This window comes from Oncorhynchus nerka, linkage group LG4 (assembly GCF_034236695.1).
Source record: "Oncorhynchus nerka isolate Pitt River linkage group LG4, Oner_Uvic_2.0, whole genome shotgun sequence".
NCBI classification, from domain to species: domain Eukaryota; kingdom Metazoa; phylum Chordata; class Actinopteri; order Salmoniformes; family Salmonidae; genus Oncorhynchus; species Oncorhynchus nerka.
The window spans coordinates 45386883-45409531 of NC_088399.1; the positions used below are offsets into that span (position 1 = coordinate 45386883).

Genomic DNA, 22649 nt, shown 5'->3' on the forward strand with positions numbered 1-22649 from the left:
TTGGGCTGCAATCTGAGGTGCAGTCAATTGTCGATTTCTGAGGCTGGTAACACTAATGAACTTATTGTCTGCAAGGTTCTTCCTTTCCTGTAGCGGTCCTCATGAGAGCCAGTTTCATCATGGCGCTTGATGGTTTTTGCGACTTCACTTGAAGAAACGTTCAAAGTTCTTTCGATTTTCCGTATTGACTGACATTCATGTCTTAAAGTAATGGTGGACTGTCATTATTCTTAGCTTATTTGAGCTGTTCTTGGCGTAATATGGACTTGGTCTTTTACCAGATAGGGCTATCATCTGTGTATCCCTCCTACCATGTCACAACTGATTGGCTCAAATGCATTAAGAAGGAAAGAAATTCCACAAATACATTTTTAACAAGGAACATCTGTTATTTGAAATGCATTCCAGGTGACTACCTCCTGAAGCTGGTTGAGAGAATGCCAAAAGTCTGCGAAGCTGTATCCTCATACCCCCGCACACCTCATACCCCCGCACATCCACTCGGAACTGGTACCCCTTTTGTATAGCCAAGTCATCATTCATTACTCATTGTGTTTTTATTATTACGTGTTTTACTTTTCTAATATTGCTCTATTTTCTTTCTCTCTGCATTGTTGGGAAGGGCCCATTAGTAAGCATTTCACGGTTAGTCCACACCTGTTGTCTACAAAGCATGTAACAAATACAATTTGATTTGCTAGCTGCTCAACCAAAATATACTGTGCGGTATTGTGTTCAAGTAAACGGAATACTTTTATTTTGAAACGTTTTTAGACCTGTTAATGCCGCTTAATGCCGCTAATAGACGCTGATTTCACAGAGCTACCCTGCCCAGCTAGTTTTCTCGAGCAGCCTGCCCTTCCCAGCGCCAGACTGTGACGTCACCTGCGAAGCATCCTCTCGTCTGTCTGAACATTCTCCATCCACCCACCAACTGCGGTATTGGCATAACTAAACATTGGCCAAATAAAATCAAACGTTTATATATATATATATATATATATATATATATATATATATATACAGTGATAATTAAAATCATATTGTACATGTTATAGAACAACATGTATTCACATTTGCTTTTATGCAAATACATTGCCAGTGTACTTACTAAACCATAGACAACCTCACAAAACACATTTGTCTCACTTGGAAAATCAGTGTATTTGACATCTTTCAATGAAAATAATCTCTCTGGAAATAATCTACTTGAATCATTGGTTTGTGGAAATCACAATGAATTAGTGTGCTTGCTGAAGGAAAGACCACTCTAGATCTATTATGCACAGTTCAGACACAGAACTTATGGCAAGTCAAACTGAATAAAAATTAAGAGCGGGCTGGCAAGGTTGAGTTATTCTTGACATGGGATTGGTTTCATCCAACCGCTCCTCAACACTGCAGGCTGCCTAGTTGGATTTGGGTCAAATTCAGGCATAGCAGTGAAATAACAAAAAAAGCCAATAAAGACGATTCACACACCTGTTCAGTGATGAAGTTAATGTTTTAAACAGTGAATATGATTGCTTTAATGTGTCTTGGCTAATGTAACGTGTCTTCAGATTTCATGACTCCCTTATACTAAGGAATCGTAGTCTCCTCATCCCTAAAATAAACCATGAGATATGTGAGAGAGCAATATTACTGTGCAATGTAGACATTCTATTTTCTCTCGCAAAACTATTTGTTTATTGATGTAGTGCCAATTGGCGATGAATGTTTCCACTTCTTTTGAGAAGTCTGTTTTTACCGTCAGTTGCTGGTTTCAAAGAGCACAAAAAATGTCAAAAACCATGAGCCTTTTAGCAATTCAACCTCCACAGAAACCATCTTAATATGCATTACCATTTCTCCCGACAGTGGAAGAACTGCTCTCTAAAACTTTTATCAAATATAATTTATTTTAATTTGCATACATTTGCATAAACTGTAATGTTTTTCAAGTCAAACAACAACACAGTGGTAGACATTTTAAATGCTACTGCTATTTCACCATTTCAGCTACAAACATTGAAACAACTAAAAAAAAAAAACTTTATACATTATAACTATTTAAATAATTTTTCATTATCATAAAATAACCCACCAACAGTAATATTTACTCTTGAACTGTTAAAGCTAGAGACACTAAATTAACTTTCTGTTAAAGCTAGAGACACTAAATTAACATTCTCATGTTATGAATCAAAACAATCTTTCCACCTATCTATACTTTTTGAACTATAACAATAAAAAATATGCATGAATTAACATTGTTTTGAATGAGAAACATAGTAATACAGTGGTAGCTATTCAAAACGGTCCTGCTCCTAAACCAATGAAGCTACAACAGCTTTAAAACATTCAGGCTATCCTAACGTCAAATTTCCTATAACCCTTTATGAACTATTTTGATTTGCATAAATTAGCATAACACTTCATGGATTCAATGCCAACCATAAGAACACAGTGGTAGACAATTTAAAAGCTACTGCTTTTTAACAATTTCAGCTACAAACATTAAAACAACTAACATTAGTATAAAATAACCACCAACACTAATAGTAACTCTTGAACTGTTCAAGCTAGAGACACCGAACCAACTTCACATGTTCAGGCTATCCTATTCTATCAAATAATCAAATCAAATCTGCCTACTTTTTCAACTATAACCAGTCACTATCACTACTATAACTTATTTCACAACCAAAAATACTTTAAGACAAGCTAGCAAGCACACACATTTTCTTTAGGAAATGTACTTTTCTAGTTCACAAGGAATTTACTTGAATCACCAGCAAATACACAAAACTCAAAGACAAAGTATTGTAAATATGAAATATTACATTAAAGATTCCACTGTTATACTGCAAACAAATTCTTAATTGAGCGAACCAATTAATGAATTTCTACTTTTAGCTATAGAACATCAACATAACATAAAAATGTTAAAATTCGTATCTAACAGACAACTATCTCCAACTTCCTTGACTTCCTTCACATCTGGTTAATATTCTTTAGAACACACCATATTCCACTAGAGTAGAAGAAAAAAAATCATGTATTTTGTTCTCCTGGGTACCTTTTCATAAAAGCGTCTCAGAGTAAGTCTAGGAGTGCTGATCTAGGATCAGTTTTGCATTTTACATCACAATGAATAAGTCTGAGACGCTTTGCGAGTACAGGCCCTCACCCTGGACCTGTGATTGGAAGTTACTACTCCTCCCTGACACTGTATTTGCACTGCTGATCTCGGTCCCAGTCTCAGGCGAGGCTGGCGGCACCTCCTCCTCTTTCCTCCCCAGCAGTCTGTTGAACAGCTTCTGGAAGTTCCCACTAAAGGCAGAGCTGGAGAAGTAGTACACGATGGGGTTCAGCATGCTGTTGAAGTAGGTGAAACACACAGAGGTGTAGAACGCCAAACTGGCCTCTTTGAAATAATGGCACTCGTTGTACCAGGCCTTGAGGATCCACACAGCGATCCGAGACACTGTACTGGGGAAGAAGCAAATGATGAAGATGAGTGCCACGGCCATGACAAACTGCACCGCACGTTTGATCTTCCCCCCAGTGTCGATCGTCTTGTTCTTCAGCTGCCAGGTGATGCAGACCGTGCAGAAGGTGACAATGGCAGTGGGCAAGAAGAACTGGGTCACGTATAAGGTGTTGTGCCACGTAGACAGCGGGCTGAAACCCATGCAGATGTTGAAGCTCTCGCACTGTGTCTGGTTGTTGCGGTAGAATAAGTGTTTGTTGGTCAGCAGGTACCCGGTTGCAGCGATGATCATCCCCCACAGGCCCAGAGACACCCACAGAGCATAATTCAGGCCCATCCGGTTGATCTTGTTCATGGGGTGAACGATCTTGAGGTAACGGTCGACAGCCACTGCAGTGAGGAAGAAGATGCCAGCGCCGCGGTTGGCGTCAACATGAACAGCATAATCCGGCACATGGCATCACCATGGATCCAGTGCTCCCGCGTCGGTAGTAGTCGGCTCTGAACGGAAGCCAGAACAGGACGATGGAGTCGGCAACCGCCAACTGTGTGAGGTAGACAGAGTTGGGCTTCCAGGTGTCCATGTGGAAAATAAACATCCACAGAGCCATAACATTCCCCATCAGCCCAAACATGAACTCCAGCACCAGGATGGGAGGCAGGACATGGTCCAGGATGGGAGACTCAAAGGCGCAGCAGTCATCTTCTGTAGTAGTGAAGTTTGCCATGGGTCAAACGATACGCTTTTAACAGGAGAGACTGTCTGTGTGCTGCTTTTCTCCTCTCTGAAAATAGTCAATATTGATAGTGTTGTCTAGGCACCTCCTACATTTGACCGGGGATTTTATTGTTTGCAGTCATGCAAACGATCTTCCGGTGCCAACAATGTGGAGAGTGTGTGTGGGTGTGCAGTGTGTTCTCTTATGGAGATCTGTAGGCAGATGGCTCTGAGTGAGGACACCAACAGCCCAGGGATTATGGGGTGTAGGGTCCCAAAGACCCTCCCCCTTAAGATTCATATGCTTGTCTCACTACTGTGCTGTTGCTATGTGTCTGATCTCTGACACTATACTTTGCACAAGCTATCTACTTTCATCTTTGCGGTTAAGGCCTAGCAAGTGTGCCTGCAGGCTGGGTGTGAGTCAGACCGAAACTAGATAAAGAGAAGTAACAAGTGTCTGGTTTTGACATTTTGATCTTGTGTAAAGTGGTCAATGCTAATGAATTAAGAAAATGTACTGTACTAGGTTACCTCAGCTTATTGCAGCACGTATACCCTGAAGTAGATGATCACACCATCAGGGAAGTGATCAAAGTATATAAATAGCTGTGCCCTTTGGTTGGTTGCAGAACTTACTGTGAAACATGCATGCTGTGCTTCCATTGTTAAAGTCTCTCTGCAATTGCATTAATGAAAGTTTGATTTATTTTTTCTGACTGCTGATTTCACCAATAAGCCAATGATTGACAAGGAACAAGGAACCTACCCCGACAGGGGTCATTATAAAACTATTATGCTGGTGGAAAGATCATACTCGTGGGTATATAAGGGAGCGCAAGGGTTCCCAGAATACAGTTAACTTAAAGGTCACGACACCTGGTCTGGTTCAGTAGGCACAAATTGGAAGAAAATGTGCCTAACGAAGCAGTTTTAAAGGGAGGTCATCTCGGACTCTTATCTATTCTTTATCATTGTGCTAGGAGAGTCGCTGGTTTGAGGTGCCAGTGAGCCTTATCCAAAAGTTAGACAAATAGATCTTGTTAGATGTGATTTCAAATCCTTTCAGAAAATATTAACTACCCGATTATGTGCAGCCCAATTTCCTATAATAATATCACCATAATGCATATTTCCAAGCATGTCCCTGGGTTCCATTGGCCCCATCCCTTTCCCACAGAATATAAATACCTTAAATGGGTCTCATTAAATGAAATAATACAATGGCAGTATGAACATACATTGCAGACAGTACAGTGAGATGTACTTACAGAGTGGGATGATGAAGAGAGAGGTCTGAAAGAAGGACTAAAGAATGAGCAAGTGAATGAGCGACATTTATTACCCTAAAATTTTGCTGAGTGAAAAGCGTTTGGGAAGGAATCACATCAGACCAGACCTTTGGCGACTGAGAGAGACAGGCAGCAGCTATCAAGAACTGAAAAATGCCAAAAGGGAGTGGCCAAGTCCACAGTTTCTATACAGTAAATAAAATAGATATAAAACGACTCCTTTTTAATGTTAATGTGTACATTTGGCCAGGTTGTTGTTACATGTTGCATCCATTTTCAGTAAAAGTGCACGTCGGGTCTTCACTTCTTGACTTCTCCAAGATCTTCAATGCTGTCGTCATCCACCTACAATGGAAAGACAGATGGTTAGTGTGTGTAATATATATCTCATTCAGGTACACACAGACTACTCGTCTATTTCCTGTAACTAACTTTTTTCAGCCATCTATGTGGCGTTGGAGAGTAAACACAGCCGTCTTACCTCAGGCCACTTCTCCTGAATGACATCGATGATGTCATCTGTAAAATCTCCCTGAATGATGATTTCATCCTCCGCTGTCACCGAGGCGCCGCAGGAGAACTTCTGGGCAAAGAATCTCTGAGCCTCTTTAAGGTCAATGTCTGCAGGGAGGAAGTCCACAGTCACAAGCAAGAAAAACAACAAGGTTACAGGTCTGTCCATGTCTTTAACAAGGTGTTTACAGTAACAGGATGTGACAGTCAGTCTTACCAAAGGTGTTCATTCCACAGACTCGGGTGACATATTTCTTCTTGGCGCGGGGGATTTTAGCTATCGTTATTTTCTGAGGGACAGTCTTCTTTTTCTGTTTGATCTGTCCTCTGCCACCTAGAGAGAGTCAGCACAGATGGGTTAGAACATGGTTCTCCAATACCAGTCCTCAGACACCCCCTAGCAGTTGCAAGTGCTTGTTCTATTTCAGCACTAAGACCTGATTCAACCAATGAACCCCAGTGATTTAGTCTGGAATAGAGCAAATCATATTTTTTTATTTTACCTTTATTTAACTAGCAAGTCAGTTAAGAACAAATTCTTATTTTCAATGACGGCCTAGGAACAGTGGGTTAACTGCCTGTTCAGGGGCAGAACGACAGATTTTGTACCTTGTCAGCTTGGGGATTTGAACTTACAACCTTTCGGTTATAACAAATTCTTATTTTCAATGTTATTAACTGCCTGTTCAGGGGCAGAACGACAGATTTTGTACCTTGTCAGCTTGGGGATTTGAACTTACAACCTTTCGGTTACTAGTCCAATGCTCTAACCACTAGGCTACCCTGCCACCCCAGGGTAGCCTGTTATTTGTCACAGGTGCCGAATACAAGAGGCGTAGACCTAAACGTGAAATACTAACCAACAATACAGTTCAAGAAATGGAGTTATGAAAATATTTAGTTAATAAACTGAAGTAAAAAACACAAAGAGTAACAATAAAATAACAAGGCTATATAAAGGGGGTACCGGTATCAAGTCAATGTGCGGGGGGGGTACAGGTTAGTTGAGGTCATTTGTATATGTAGGTAGGGGTAGTGACTATGCATAGATAATAAATGCGAGTAGCAGTAGTGTAAAAACACTGGGTAAAAAAAAAAACTATGTAAATAGCCCGGGTGGCCATTTGATTAATTGTTCAGCAGTCTTACGGCCTGGGGGTAGAAGCTGTTGAGAAGCCTTTTGGACCTAGACTTGGCACTCCGGGACCGCATGCCGTGCGGTAGCAGAGAGAACAGTCTATGACCTGGGTGACTGGGTCTTCCTCTGACTGCCTACTATATAGGTCCTAGATGGCAGGAGGCATGGCCTCAGTGATGTATTGGACCATACACTCTACCCTCTGTAGCATCTTACAGTCAGATGCATAGCAGTTGCCATACCAGGCAGTGACGCAACCAGTCAGGATGCTTTCAATGGTGCAGCTGTAGAACTTTGAGGATCTGGGGACTCATGCCAAATCTTTTCAGGCTCCTGAGGGAGAAAAGGTGTTGTCGTGCCCTCTTCATGATTGTCTTGGTGTGTTTGGACCATGAGTTTGTTGGTGATGTGGACACCAAAGAATTTGAAGTTCTCAACCTGCTCCTCTACAGCCCTGTTGATGTGAATGTGGCGTGTTCGGCCCTCCTTTTCCTGTAGTCCATGATCAGCTCCCTTGTCTTGCTCATGTTGAGGGAGAGGTTGTTGTCCTGGCACGCCACTGCCAGGTCTCTGACCTCCTCCCTATAGGCTGTATCATCGTTGGCGGTTATCAGGCCTACCACTGTTGTGTAGTCAGCAAACTTAATGATGGTGTTGGAGTCGTGCTTGAACTGGGAGTACAGGATGGGACTAAGCACGCACCCCTGATGGCTCCCCGTGTTGAGGATCAGCGTGACATGTGTTGTTGTCTACCCTTACCACCTGGGGGCGGCCCGTCAGGAAGTCCAGGATCCAGTTGCAGAGGGAGGATTTTAGTCCCATGGTCCTTTCTTAGTGATGAGCTTTGTGGGCACTGTGGTGTTGAACATTGAGCTGTAGTCAATGAAAAGCATTATCACATTGGTGTTCATTTTGTCCAGTTGGGAAAGGGCAGTGTGGAGTGCGATTGCATCATCTGTGGATCTGTTAGGGCGGTATACGAATTGGGTCTAGGGTTTCCAGGATGGTGTTGATGTGAGCCATGACCAGCATTTCAAAGCACTACCGGCATGAGTGATACGGTGGTAGTCATTTAGTTAGGTGACCTTCGCATTCTTGGGCACAAGGACTATGGTTGTCTGCTTGAAACATGTAGGTATTACAGATTGTCAGTGTCAGTGAAGACACTTGCCAGTTGGTCCGCGCATGCTCTGAGTACATGTCCTGGTAATCTGTCTGAATTACCCCGCGGCCTTGTGAATGTTGACCTGTTTAAAAGGTCTTGCTCACATCGGCTATGGAAAGCGTAATCACACAGTCGTCCGGAACAGCTGGTACTTTCATGCATGATTCAGTGTTACTTGCCAAAAAACTAGAATAAAAAGGCATTTAGCTCATCTGTTAAACTCACGTTGCTGGGAAGCTCATAGCTGGGTTTCCCTTTGTAGACCGTAATAGTTTACAAACCCTGCCACATCTGACAAGCATCAGAGCCAGTGTAGTAAGATTCAATCTTAGTCCTGAATTGACACTTTGCCTGTTTGATGTTTCACCTGAGGGCATAATGGGATTTCTTAATAGCATCCGGATTAGTGTCCCACTCCTTGAAAGTGGCAGCTCTAGCCTTTAGCTCGGTGTGGATGTTGCCTGTAATCCATGGCTTCTGGTTGGGATACGCATGTACGGTCACTGTGTAGACAACATCGTCACTGCACTTATTGATAAAGCCGGTGACTGAGGTGGTATACCCCTCAATGCCACTGGATGAATCCCGGGAACATATTCCAGTCTGTGTTAGCAAAACAGTTCTGTCGCGTAGCATTCGCGTCATCTGACCACTTCCATATTGTGAGTGTCACTGGTACTTCCTGCTTTAGTTTTTGCTTGTAAGCAGGAGAATATAATTATGATCAGATTTGCCAAACGGAGAGAGCGCTTTGTACGCGTCTCTGTGTCTGCAGTAAAGGTACCTAGTTTTTCCCCCCTCTGGTTCCACATGTAACATGCTGGTAGAAATGAGGTAAAACAGATTTAAGTTTCCCTGCATTAAAGTTCCTGGCCACAAGGAGCACTGGATGAGAATTTTCTTGTTTGCTTATGACCTTATACAGCTCGTTGAGTGCGGTCTTAGTGCCAGCATCAGTTTGTGGTGGTAAATAGATGGCTACGAAAAATATGAAAACTCTCGGTAGATAGAGTGGTATTCTACCTCAAGCGAGCAATAGACATCACGCACCAGCTGTTATTGACAAAATAGACACACCCCACCCCTTGTCTTACCAGATGTAGCTGTTCTGTCCTGCCGATGCACAGAAAACCCAGCCAATTGTATATTATCCGTGTTGTCGTTCAGCCGCGACTCGGTGAAACATAAGATATTACAGTTTAATGTCCCTTTGCTCGGATAGTCTCGAACAAAGATCATCCTGTTTATTCTCCAGTAATTTCACGTTGGATAATAGAACGAATGGTAGAGGTGGGTCACCCACTCGCCGACAAATTCTCACAAGGCACCCCAATCTCAGCTCCCTGTATTTCCATATTTTCTTCAAGCGAATGACTGGGATTTGTGCCTGGTCTCAAAGTAGTAGTAGTAGTCAGACTCATTAAAGAAAAATTATTTATCCAGTTCAAATTGAGTAATCGGGATTCTGATATCCAGAAGTTCTTTTTGGTCACAAGACACAGTAGCAGCAACATCATGTACAAAATAAGTTAAACAATGCGAAAAACACCCAAATTAGCACAGTTGGTTAGGAGCCCGTAAAACAGCAGCCATCCCCTCCGGTGCCATTGAAGCAAATGTGTAAAGGCTGGGGGGGTCCCTGAAGGTTGTGCTGGGATACACTGGTTTAGGATTTGAGGAAGGATGCATTCAAAAAATCAAAATGAAGAGGAACTCAGACCTCTCTTCTGCTTCTTCTTTTCATCCTCCTCTCCAACAAGGGGCACCTCTACACCGCCAGTGTCCTGCTTGGAAGCATTTCCTACCGGACCAGTAAGGCATAAGAAAAAAATGTTTTTAATAAGACATCATTCATTATTGCCCACATCCAGAGTATTATTGCCCATCTTCCTGATAGGAAACAGAGAGAGAAAGAAAGAACGAGAGACTGTCTGATGAAACTCACCTACACTCATCCTGGCAAACACATCTGGGAAGTTCTTCTCCAGCCACTGCCTGCATTTGGATGGCTCAGGCATGTACTCACAGTACTCTGTTGGCAAGGAGCACACTGGAAAACCAACAACAGAGGTGTTAGACCTTGACAGTCATGTGATACAGCAAATCAATGTTTTAGGAATTGGCCATGAGCATGTATAGATCACTAGAATAGGGTGCCATTTGGGAAAATGCCCAGTTGTTCTTACCGCCACAATACTGGACTTTCTTTGGGCACTTTGTGTCTGGGGTAGCACTCCCATGATGGCCTCCTTTGTTTTCTGGTGAACACGTCTCTGCATTCTCAGTAGTAGCCATTACAGATTATCTAAACACAGAGGGGGAAAAAGGTTAATTGGATAAAGTAAACCTTCAAATTGAACAAAAAGTTAGAATCAGCCTTTCACCAGACAACTTGGATCCTGGACCCTCGACAATGGATTGGTCTGAGGACGGCAAACTCACATTGTCAAAGCACTAAAAACAGATTCTTGTCATGGCCTGCCATGTCACAGTGAACATGGACTGCCACTTTAATCAATGCATAACACCTAACTCACCATGAAAACTGTTGCAATATATTTGACTGATGATGCTACTCCTGCTGCTATTGTAGTTACTTTGCACTCAATACATTTTTATTTATTTTACCTTTATTTAACTAGGCAAGTCAGTTAAGAACAAATTCTTATTTTCAATGACAGCCTAGGAGCAGTGGGTTAACGGCCTTGTTCAGAGGCAGAACGACAGCTTTTTACCTTGTCAGCTCAGGGATTCGATCTTGCAACCTTTCGGTTAATGGCCCAACACTCTAACCACTAAGCTACCCTTGCGCCCCAAATGAGTCAACAACCCCTTCTTCAGCTAAGATACGTGAGGTCTAACCCATTCATAGACGCTAACTACCTGTAGCACAGTGTTTCCCCTATATTAATTTATCAGCTGCTACGCCAAACAATAGGATGACAATTTTCCCAATATTTAAATAACTAAAACAAGATATAAAGTACGTAGAAAAGATCATGGAGATATATTTTTTCATAAGATCACCTTTGAGAACTAACAATCACCATAATAAACTAGACAGTCAATCTAAAATGCCATAAATGTCATGGCAGCCCCCATTGATTTTGTCATGTTTGAGTCACTCAGCATAAGAACATGGCAAGAAGCCATGGCAAAATGCGTAGAATTGTAGGAAATTGGCTTTAAAACTGCAAATTCCCCCTCAGCCCAATGGCAAAATTTCTGGAAATTAGCTTAAAAAACAAATATTCTCAGCTGGTTTTAGAAACATATGGAACATATCTGCGAGAACTGTTCTCGCATTTTTTTTTAGAGCGCTTATTTACAGAAAACAGATGTTAGACGTAAAGTGAAATGTGACCCTCAATATCAAATAAACTTCTGAATCCAACTTCTGTCAGAACAGCACCACCTGCTGTGGTAGATTTTGTGGTAGGAAGTATCGACTGAAATGCTGTGTCTAATGTCAGTACGGGTGCATCAAATCTGGGACCAAGGCCATCAGACAGCCATCACTAGCCAGCCTCCACCCAGTACCCTGCCCTTAAAATCACTGTCACTAGCTGACTGCCACCCGGTTGCTCAACCCTACACCTTAGAGGCTGCTGACCTATGCACATAGACACTGGTGAATTTAATCATGTTTGCATACCGTTTTATTAATTTCATATGTATATAGTGTATTCTAGTCAATGCCATCCTAGCCATCTATACACACTATTCTGTCCTACGTATTCTACAGACACTACATAGTCTATCCACATACTGTCCATGACTATGTTTACACATCCCATCACACACACACGCATGCATACACACTCCAGACTCCGACATTGCTTGTCCTAATATTTAAATATTTCTTAATTCCATTAGTTTACTTTAAATCTGTGTATTGTTAGATATTACTGCACTGCTAGAGCTAGGAACACAAGCATTTCGCTACACCAGCAATAATATCTGCTAAATATGTGTATGCGACCAATATTTGATTTGATGCTGTTCGGACAAAAGGTTGGATTCAGACGTTTATTTGATAGCGAGGAAAACATTTCACATATGGTAAATAGAGATTATACATATGCCCTTGTTGACTGGAAACGTTATGGTGATGCTAGCTTTATTGTGGTAAGGTTTTTTTTTCTCCGACGTCAGCCTCCAAAAAGATGCACCCTCAGCGAGTCCAACCAATACACAGACTCCCGATGTTGTGTTCCAAAGCCTGAGGGCTATATGTTTCTACAACCGTACCGCAATTGAGAATCGAGTCACGTTTGAATAGAGTATTTGTCTGTTTTGGCTGCCAGAGCCAATTCACCTCTAAACAGAACATGTAAGGTCCTTGGACTATAAGGAGCAACGTTGGTTTCTTTTAGTAAATTATTGGGCAACGTGAGGTCCTAAGCAGGGATATTTGGCACGTCATACCTTGGCCTTACCTAGTTAACATGCGGGGGAGCAATATATAGCTTGACAACAAAGAAGACGATTGTTATTCATTCACAAAGAGGTAGAATTGTATGACAGCTTTCCTTACAGCTGCTGTTAAAACTCAAAATCAGGCTGTCAGACATAATTAGCCAGCTACCTTGCATGCTGCCTATGGTGGTGCCTTTACCAGATACAATTGGGATATATCCAAGTTAGATAAGCAAAAGTTGTGGTAATATGGCAATGGACGAGCTAGCTAAATTCAACAGCTGGCCAGCCAGCTAGCTAGATAATATTTTTGACAACTGGTTCCTTGGCTGAGACTTCATTCACAGCTAGTTAGCTATATATGCTAACTAACGGCGCAACTAACGTTAGATGGCACATTAGCATCACCTCCAAGTCAATCAATCAATGGAAAGACAACAACATCATACATACCCCTCGAAAACAACCTTAATATTGTTGACTGATCAACAAAACAAGCATTATTAAGTAAAGTTGAAACAGATTAATGCTCAGTTATAACAGCTTGAGCACACCTACTGCCTGAGTTAGCTAGGGGTCCTGTCAATGCCTATTGGAACGCACGCTCGGCAAAGAAATAACAGGTGTTCACTTAGTTGCCTGTATTCTTTTTTATATACAAATTAACCATTTGTCAACGATATATCGATAAATTACATTTTATAACAACATTCCGATCTATTGGAAAATAGAGTAAAATATATCTTATATAGAACTCCTAATATGATTTTATTTTGACGTTATACGCTAGGCATTCACGTGTGTGCCTTGACATCCACTCCTCCGCGGCCATCACAACAAGTGATTTGAAAATGTGCAAACGTTCAACAGGAATTTAATGCTAGGCTAGCTGGATATTTCCATTTCCAAATTAACATAATGTTAGATAATTGTGGAGTAATCCATTTTATTTGATTATGCTCTGCATTTTGTTGTCAATGTATTTATGTAAATGGTTCCATGATTTAATACCAGACAATGATCAAGAGATGCCCATCTAAATCTGTTGAACGTTAGCGTAGCTAGCTAGCGTCAAAGTTAATCAGAACTGTAACAGTACAAGTTACAAAACCGCCATGACTGAGTGGAGATGGACCAAGGCAGTAGAAGAACATTCAATCCAAATGGAGGATCTGGACACTCATCATCACACAGCTATTTTGGTGTGTGTGTGTCTCATCACACAGTTGTCGAGATAGCCGATTCAACTCCACGATTTACGATGGAGTTGAGCAGCGACTAGTGTGGGCGGACTGGAGTTACGACATCACATACAATTCACATACAATTAGGTTTTTATGAAAAACTACTGATTTCAGTACCCACAAAATAGCATGCAGTTACATAGGACAATGTCTCCCGTCTGCCCACACTAGTCGCCGCTCAACTCCATTGTAAATCGTGGAGTTTAATTGAGTCGGCTATGTCTGAGAAAGCTGGCAGTAACTGCATTTTAAACAAAAACGTGTATTTGTGTTTTCAGTCACTCCATGTGATCCCTGGCACAGCACACCGGTGAAAAAGGTAATAGTGAGCAAATCACTGTTATTGGACCTGCTATATTTCATCCCTAAAACTAATTTTATACGTTTTTATTATGTCTTGTTGCCTTGGTTAGGCTACTAGTCTAGTAAAATTAGAAATTATAACATGAATGGCAATGGCTCCGTTTTTGCAGAAGAATGTGGGAGCTTCTATCGAGGAGCCTTCCCTAGTGTCCACCTCAGCTCAGAGTGAGGGACAGAAGATGGCCAGAAGTCCCCCAAGCCTAAGTCCCACAGGAAGCCTCTACACCCAACCCCCCTCCCTGTCTCTACCCCTCCTACAGGACAGAATGGTGGGAGGTGCTGCTTTTTACACAACACATAAAGCCAAATGGCAAATTTTTCAAACATTATGGAACACACTGCTTATGTTCTCCTTTGTTACATCATTGTATCCTCGATAGAATCACAGAATGCAGAATAGAATGTTAATGATATTAAGGTGTAATTGCCCATGGTAGCTAACGACTGGTTGATAAAATGTGAAACTATTACTATGAGCTAGCAAGGCTACCATTATAGGTAGCAGGACAGTACTGGTACTCTACATGTTTGTGGAGGGGTGTTTGTGCATACCTACTCACTCCTGTATTTACATTTGGGTATGTGTCTGTCTGTGTGTGTGTGTTATAATAGCCTCTTGGTGAGATGGAGAGTGCCACCATCCAAAGGCAGAGGCGGGAGCTGCAGCTGCTGATTTGTGAACTGAAAGACCGGGACCAGGAGCTCAACACCATGGCTGCTGCCCACCACAAGCAGCTCACTGCCTGGGAACAAGACCGCCAGAGAGTCCTGACCCTGGAGCAGAGGTGTGCTCGCCTGGAGGGTGAGAGAGGGGACACAGGCCTCAATCCCAAATGAACACAAAATATTCCATTCATCATCTGTGTGTGTACATTCCCAAAATAACCTCAAAGATGGGTAGTTACATTCATACTTAAATGGTGAATTGCATCCTCTGTATTATTTTATGATGTTTGCTTTGAATACGACAGGTCTGGGAATAGCATTGATAAGGTCTCTGGTGTTTATGCGTATGCATGCATGCTGTGTGTGTGTTTTTGCTTGTATATGTATCAATCTGTGTGTCATAATGTGTGTTTGCTTGTCTTAGATGAGCTTCAGAAGCGTAATGAGGTGATCAGAGCTGTAACTAAGAGGGTTCATGTCGTGGAGGCCCGGGAGAAGGAAGGCCACAGGGAGCTCAACTCTACCCAGCAACAGCTGCTCGAGCTAGGGAAGAAGCAGCAGTACACCAGCCAACACTGTCATGACCTGAAGGTACAAGCACACACACACACAGCCAATTTGGTGTTGTACTGATGTGGTTATTTACAGTCCATGTTTCCGGTGTTGTGTTCTTAAACAGGACTGTAAAATAAAGGGTTTCTGGTGTTGTGTTGTTTTGTTGTTCCCCCCGCCCGCCACCAGGAGAAGAACCAAAGTCTGAACTCCACAGTGATGTCTTTGTCAGCCCAGCTGGGCTCTCTGCAAGTCAGAGGGGAGGAGCTCAGCACCATGCTCAGACTCAAGGTAGGCTTGCTTTCTTAAACCTTTGTCTCTAACTCTGATTACCCTGTAATAGAGTAGTAAGGCCATGCAGTTACAGACATGCTAGTCTCTCACGACAGCTTATCTGATTTGGTTCTGGGTGCCGAGATTCAGGGGCGTAACTTTGGTTTTAGAAGGGAGGTACCTACATTATTATTTTTTTAATCCAGTAAGATAAACACTCCAAACAGCCTACCTGACCACTCGGAGGTGTCCACATTGGTCCTAAAGCACACCGTTCCTTCGTTTGGTATCACATTCCAATGATAAAACTGGGGGGGGCAAAAATGCAATTTCAGAATGAACTTTTGGTGAAAGTGACGCCCCTGCCGAGATTACAGACATGCAGACTGTAAATTGTACAGTGGTTATCATAAGTGTTCACCCCCCTTGGATTTTTTTTCACATTTTGATGCGTGACAAAGTGAGATTGAAGTGGATTTAGGGTATGATTTTTTGTCATCGATCTAAACAAAATACTCCATAATGTCAAAGTGAAAAGAAAATTCTAGAAAGGTTAACAAATTAATACAAATTGAATAACTAAAATATCATGTTTGCCAAATGATTTACTCGTTTTGTTTAGGCAAGACTAAATTAGTTCAGGAGGAAAATTTGGCTTAACAAATTGCATAATAAGTTACATAGACTCATTTTGTGTGAAATAATAGGAGATGATATGATTTATGAATGACTACCCATTCATCTGTCCCGCATACACACATCTGTAAGGTCCCTTAGTCAAGTATTGAATTTCAACCACTGATTCAACTACAAAGACCAGAAAGCTTTTCAAAAGCCTCATGAAGAAGGGCAGTGATTGGTAGTTAGGTAACAAGTTAATAATTATGCTGTGGTTGATGTACTAAACCACCCAGACACAACGGACAGAAAGGAAACTGCTCAGGGAGGCATTGGTGACTTTAAAACAGCTACAGAGTTCAATGGCTGTGAAGGGAGAAAATTGATGATGGATCAACAACGTTGTAGTTACTCCACAATAATGACCCAAATGACAGAGTGAAAAGAAAATTACAAATACACAGTGCCTTCACAAGGTATTCACACCCCTTGACTTTTTCCACATTTTGTTGTGTTACAAAGTGGGATTAAAAATGTTGTATCAATGATCTACACAAAAAACTCTGGCAAAGTATAAGAAAAATTCTAACATTTGTATATATATATATATATATATATAAAAAAAAAAAATGTAACATAAATATTCAATCTTAATATTCAACCCCCTTAGTCAATACATGTCAGAATCACCTTTGGCAGCGATTACAGCTGTGAGTCTTTCTGGGTAAGTCTCTAAGAGCTTTTCACATCTGGATTGTGCAACATTTGCCCATTATTCTCTTAAAAATTCTTCAAGCTCTGTCAAATTGGATGTTGATCATTGTTTGACAACCATTTTCAGTTCTTGCCATATATATTTCAAGCAGATTTAAGTCAAATCTGTATCTGGACCACTCAGGAACACTCACTGTCTTCTTGGTAATAACTTCAGTGTAGTTTTCACCTTGTGTTTTAGGTTATTGTCCTGGTGAAATATTAATTAATTTCCCAATGTCTGGTGGAAAGCAAACTGAACCAGGTTTTCCTCTAGGATTTTACCTGTGCTTAGCGCCATTCTGTTTTTTTTTATCCTGAAAACTCCCCAGTTCTTAACGATTACAAGCATACCCATAACTTAAAAACCTATGGCAAGACCTGAAAATGGTTGCCTAGTGATGATCAACAACCAATTTGACAGAGCTTGAAGAATTTTGAAAAGAATAATGGGCAAATGTTTCACTTAAACAGAAAGGTTCACAGCTGGAATCACTACCAAAGGTGATTCTAACATGTATTGACTTATGTAATCAAGATATATTAGTGTTTTATTTTTCATAAATTCTAACATTTGTAAAGAAATTCTCTTCTACTTTGACATTACAGAGTATGTTGTGTAGATGGTTGACAAAAAATGAATATTAAATCAATTTCAATCCCACTTTGTAACACAACAAAATGTGAAAAAATCCAAGAGGGGTGAATACTTATGATACCCACTGTATATAACCTCTTCTTCCCCCACCAGGACAAGGATGTGACGGAGGCAACCAATCACATCGTAGATCTGTCTGGGCGCCTGCGGGAGATGGAGGGGTCGCTGAAGGAGAGTCACTCACGGGAGGCCAGGGTGCTCAGGGAGGTCGAGGAGCACAAACGGCGATACAGAGAGGCCCGGCACGAGAACACACGGCTCAAAGGTACAGGTTCCAGGGTACATGGCTCAGAGATGCAGTACACTACAAAAGTTTTGTAGTTTTCAGTAAGACTGAAAAAGCTAGCTGTCATATACCTGTGCACTCTTAAATGATCTTACTTTCCTTCTCCCTCTCTCTCTCAACCCCCCCCTCTCTTTTTCCCTCTCCCTGTGTTGTGGTTGTAGAGGAGTTACAGCAGCAGGTAACAGAGGGCAGTGCCCAGAGAGAGGACATCATCCGTCTGAAGCAGGAAGGACAGCTGCTGCGCAGGAGCTGGCTCTCTCGGGTACCTCACATTCAACCAAGTTTATTTATATAGGACTTTTGAGTGAACATTTTTCACAAATATGTTTGTCACGGTGTGATTTACAGCAACTTAAACCCCAGCCGCCCAAACCCCTGTCTTTTCTGGTACCAACCCATAGAGGCAATGTTTCCCAGTGTAATGACAGGGCCTCATCTGGAAAAGTAGGGAGGATGCCTGTAGTGCTATAGTTCCAGGTCATTGTTTCCCTAAACAGGAACATCTAGTTCCTCTTCCTAATCATTGTTATTCTTATTGACTGTATTAAGATAGATAGACTGGCTGATTGAACCACCCCAGCTTCTCTCGTCTCATCGTGCATTATTTTAGATCGCTTACCAAGAAAATATATCACACATTTCTCCCGAACTATTGATAAGAAGCTGTTGTGACTGCTTTTGACATGGTTCCTGTCTCCCAGGTGAGGGGGAGAGCTGGAAGGATGAGCTGCTGGGATTGTCTCGTTCCAAGCAGGAGCGCACAGAGTCGGAGCTGCACTGTCTACGCCAGGTGTGTCACCTCTTACCTTATCCCTACCTCCACACTTTTTACCCACAGTGCATTGGGCTGGGCTGTCGGTCAGGTTCTACAGCATACCTGTGGAACTTCAGGAATGTTCTCCACCTCGGCTGTTAGGCGCTGTCTGTATTGGTGGTGTGTCACATACCTGGGCCCTGACTCAGCCCTGACACAGTTAACCTGAAGAGGCTAAGGAGCTGTATTTGGCCCAAAGTTACCCAGACTAAGATTAAATATTGATGTAAATATAAGATATTGGTGTAAATTAATAGTAATTTACACTGGGTCAATCGATGAAAGTATCATTTACCCTGAACTGATATGCATGAAGTGTCCACAATCCTAATTGTGTGTGTTCCAGGTGTGTGAGAACCAGCAGAATGACCTGCAGCTGCTTCAGTTGAACCTGGAGAGCACCCGGGAGGCCCTGAAACAGGCTGAGGGACAGGGGCCACATGGGAGGTGAGCTGGGTGTTTGTGCATGTGTATATTTATTCTACTCAGTTGATGTTGTGCACAGTCTCAGATATTTTGCTGTTGTTTATTTGGCTTTAGAGGAGGTGCTGAAATTGTGTCTCTTACCAGTCAGGGAACAGAGAGAGTAGGAGGGACAGAGAGACGAGCAACAGGGTCAGTCTACAGACAGACTTTAAGCAGAAGTATAGACCACCACCCAAACTGTCCAGAACCCCCCTTCCCCCTCCTTGTCACAGGAGAGAGACAGGCACCCCAACAGGAGGATGAAAGTAGTGTTTCAGATTTGACCTCTGACCTCACTGACGGTGCAGTAGCAACCCGGGATCTCATTGCTGCTGTCCCCAGAGAGTTGCTGAGTCACGCAATGGTCCAAGCTAGCAGCGTTGGTGACTGTTTTTCATCGACGAAGAGAGAGAACCAGAACATATCAAACCCCCGTACTCCCAGTTCCTACACCAACCGAGAGTCAAGTCACCAGGAAACAATGACAGGTAGAGAGAGTAGAGAAACCATGGAGACACCAAGCATAGCCGCCGCCACAGGAACGCTTAGTCGAACCCGATCGCCAGGCCAAGCTAGCGTCAACTTCAGCGACTACCTGTCCACTGTTTCAGGAAACCAAGGCACGTATCTTAGGCAACAAGAGCAACAACAACTCCCCGAACTCCGCGAACATGAATCAAACTACAGCAGCCAGGAAACACGGAGGAGAGCTAGCAAGGAAACCATGGCAACCCGTAGTAGCCTAGCCCCGGGAACCACCACACTGTCACTGAGCGACCGCATCGCTAGCTACCGCAGCCAAAATAAATCAGCAAGGAGAGAAGGCAGAGGGATTCAGAGTCAGAGTGGAGTTAGTGGGAATGAGGGTTCGTTAAACCGCACTGTCGATCAAGTTAGCATTAGCGACAGAGTCCCCAGCTACAGCCGCCAGGGAGCTTCAAGAAAAGAAGGCAGGGGGACCAGGAGTCAGAGTGGAGTAAGTGGGAATTTCAGCAAGAATAACAGCGGGAATGTGGGTCACACTTCTGGTAAAGCTAGCGACGGAGTCTCGAACTACAGCCACCAGGGAACATCAGGAAAAGAATGCAGGGAGTCATTGTGTGAGGATGGAATCGGTACGAATGCCGGCTCCCTGGTGGAGAGGACTGAGTCCCCTGAATGTCGGTGTAGCAGTATGGTTGAGGGACAGACAGGACCTAGCTCCTATAAGACAGCTAGTTGTGGCTGTGGTAGTTTGCCTGAAGTACAGGTAGGGCAGAGCTATGGCTTTGGTAGTATGGTTGACGGACAGACAGGACCCAGCTGTGGGTGTAGATGTATATCCGAAGGCCAGGAACAGAGTGAACCTAGCCTGTCTGAAGCAGGCAGCTCTGAGACAGGGACAGATGCAGGGCTAGGTACAGGGGTGGAGCTCCTAGCTGTGTTTAATGGAGGACCAGAGGCAGAGGACTCCTCCATTTTGCTGGTGGACATCAGCCCTCGTAACACCTGGTAGGGACAGAATATACAGAGAAAGAATGGTACACTCTTTTATATTGACCCCAAATTTGTCTCAGGAATAGTAGGATTGATTGATTATTTGATTGATTGACCGCTTTCCCAGCCAAGGTGATCTCACCTGTGTGTACCTGGATAGCCTCCCCCCTTCCTCGCGGATTAGGAGGAGCCTCGGTCTTGCGAATGACTCCGCCTCTCCAACAACCGCCAATGAACGAGGTGTTGTCAACGGCAACCTGGGAGGCCTTTTTGCAGCTTTAGACGATGTGAGTGGACCACATAGCCTGAGAGAAAAAACTCCTGATCTTCATAATTAATTCCTAATGTAGAGATAAATTAAAGTAATTGGCCAGGATTCAGTCTTAAAGTTTAAACATTTTATATTTTGTCCATTCCCCCAGGAGGACCAGCGTTCCTCCACCAATAATCTACAAAGGCTGCTAGATGAGTCTCGTCAGATGGTGGCTAGCCTGGAACGCACAACCCTACAACCTTTATGCCCCTCCCACAGCCCGTCCTCTAACTGTGACGCTATCATCAGCCTCAGCATCGGCCAAAACAGTGGCAACAGTAGCCATGGGAACCACAGTCGTAACTGTGACAGACACAATCACAGCAATCCCGATCACCACCCCAACCAGAGCTCCACCTACACCACAAGACCCAGTCAAACCAGCCGGGTACGTGCTTTCATGTGTTTTATACTATAGATACAATAATTATTCTGACCAAAATACCACAGATCATTTCATACTGTTGGGCCGATTACCATTAAGACATCACATAATACTATGGAAGTGTGGGGTGCAACCTAAGGGTGTGAACTGGTATTGATTTACAGTGCTCCTCCCATCTCTCATGTTTTCACCCAGCTGGATGGTGATACTCCACCCAGGAACACTCAGCCCTTCCAGAGGAACGAGGAACCTGGGGGGCTATAGAGGGGAGGGACATCTACCTAAACATACCTTCACACACCTGGCCTGGAAAGTCTAGGAGCGGTGATGATGGAGGCTGCAGACTACTCTGTTTTCTACTGTAGCCATTGAGACCGGAGTCACATTGGTATGGCTTTCCCCCCTTGTCCCAAACCTATATCAGTCACAATCCAGGAAGTGACACTTCGGGTCAAAGGTGAAATCTCCTCCAATCAGAACCAGGGACACAGCGATAGCAAGCCAATGAATGAATTAAACTGCTTTTTTAGGAAACCAAAGAAGGACTTACATTTCTTTATGTGAAAAGTTATGTTATGTTATACGATACATTAAACTTTTTAAACTATTGTTTTAACAACATTTAAAACGTGTTTAGTGTTAAATGTCCAATGTCCTGCCCTTCGCAGTCCTGGTCATAAGCTATTTAGGAACCATTTAGTAATATGATTGTGAGATGTGAAACCAGTCATTCAGACCTGTTGAATGGTGCTTCTGGGTTATTGTCATTCCGGTTTCACTGCCTGCAAACCTGCTGGATGGCTCCAATAGGATGACTGATGAGGTAAGAGAGACTGCTGCATTGAAAAGAAACCTGAACCTCACTTTCCTCATTAGCATATTGTTTTTGTATTTTTGATGTCAACATTTTGTAATTAATGTTTTTGTACTCATTACTTTTTATGTAAAATAATTTATATGCAAATATAAGAAAAATGTACCACTGCAGTAAACATTTTAATAACCACTTCAAATGCCAGGTCTTATGTGATTTTGATAACATGAATGAAAAATACGATTAACA

The 22649-nt window shown here is 42.6% G+C and overlaps 2 protein-coding genes and 1 pseudogene across 4 annotated transcripts; 1 reads left to right on the top strand and 2 right to left on the bottom strand.

Annotated features, from left to right (window-relative positions):
* Positions 1 to 1315: 1315 nt before the first annotated feature.
* Positions 1316 to 5416, bottom strand: LOC135571410 (hydroxycarboxylic acid receptor 3-like; annotated as a pseudogene).
* A 93-nt stretch (positions 5417 to 5509) lies between these two features.
* LOC115128180 (density-regulated protein-like) lies at positions 5510 to 13316 on the bottom strand. Of its 3 annotated transcripts, none has more exons than XM_065017589.1 (7): positions 13279 to 13316; positions 10488 to 10606; positions 10245 to 10351; positions 10022 to 10109; positions 6216 to 6332; positions 5967 to 6106; positions 5510 to 5830 (listed from the first exon to the last, which is right to left on the bottom strand). In XM_065017589.1, exons 2-7 carry the CDS (start codon positions 10594 to 10596, stop codon positions 5786 to 5788), a joined length of 606 nt encoding a protein of 201 aa, XP_064873661.1. In that variant the 5' UTR covers positions 10597 to 10606; positions 13279 to 13316; the 3' UTR covers positions 5510 to 5785. The 3 variants fall into 3 exon arrangements, with proteins under 3 accessions (XP_064873661.1, XP_064873662.1, XP_064873660.1); XM_065017590.1 differs by having other exon boundaries at positions 10022 to 10102; positions 10247 to 10351; positions 13174 to 13308; XM_065017588.1 differs by having other exon boundaries at positions 13174 to 13308.
* Positions 13317 to 13554: 238 nt separating this feature from the next.
* On the top strand, positions 13555 to 22592 carry ccdc62 (coiled-coil domain containing 62). Its single transcript, XM_065017594.1, has 13 exons — positions 13555 to 13922; positions 14243 to 14283; positions 14438 to 14596; positions 14940 to 15129; positions 15418 to 15584; positions 15735 to 15836; positions 17941 to 18112; positions 18295 to 18414; positions 18835 to 18923; positions 19294 to 19394; positions 21016 to 21175; positions 21311 to 21589; positions 21782 to 22592. Exons 1-13 carry the CDS (start codon positions 13850 to 13852, stop codon positions 21848 to 21850), a joined length of 1722 nt encoding a protein of 573 aa, XP_064873666.1. The 5' UTR covers positions 13555 to 13849; the 3' UTR covers positions 21851 to 22592.
* The last annotated feature ends 57 nt before the right edge of the window (positions 22593 to 22649 follow it).

What these genes read in the sequence shown, in the direction of transcription:
- LOC115128180 (XM_065017589.1), bottom strand. Translation starts at nt 10,596, where the DNA reads ATGGCTACTACTGAGAATGCAGAGACGTGTTCACCAGAAAACAAAGGA. An exon ending in GAAAGTCCAGTATTGTGGCG is followed by an intron (nt 10,352 to 10,487) that starts GTAAGAACAACT and finishes TTGGTTTTCCAG; the next exon opens with TGTGCTCCTTGCCAACAGAG. An exon ending in AAAGAAGAAGCAGAAGAGAG is followed by an intron (nt 6,333 to 10,021) that starts GTCTGAGTTCCT and finishes GACTCTCTCTAG; the next exon opens with GTGGCAGAGGACAGATCAAA.
- ccdc62 (XM_065017594.1), top strand. Translation starts at nt 13,850, where the DNA reads ATGGACCAAGGCAGTAGAAGAACATTCAATCCAAATGGAGGATCTGGA. An exon ending in GAGGTGTGCTCGCCTGGAGG is followed by an intron (nt 15,130 to 15,417) that starts GTGAGAGAGGGG and finishes TGCTTGTCTTAG; the next exon opens with ATGAGCTTCAGAAGCGTAAT. An exon ending in AGCTGCACTGTCTACGCCAG is followed by an intron (nt 18,924 to 19,293) that starts GTGTGTCACCTC and finishes TGTGTGTTCCAG; the next exon opens with GTGTGTGAGAACCAGCAGAA.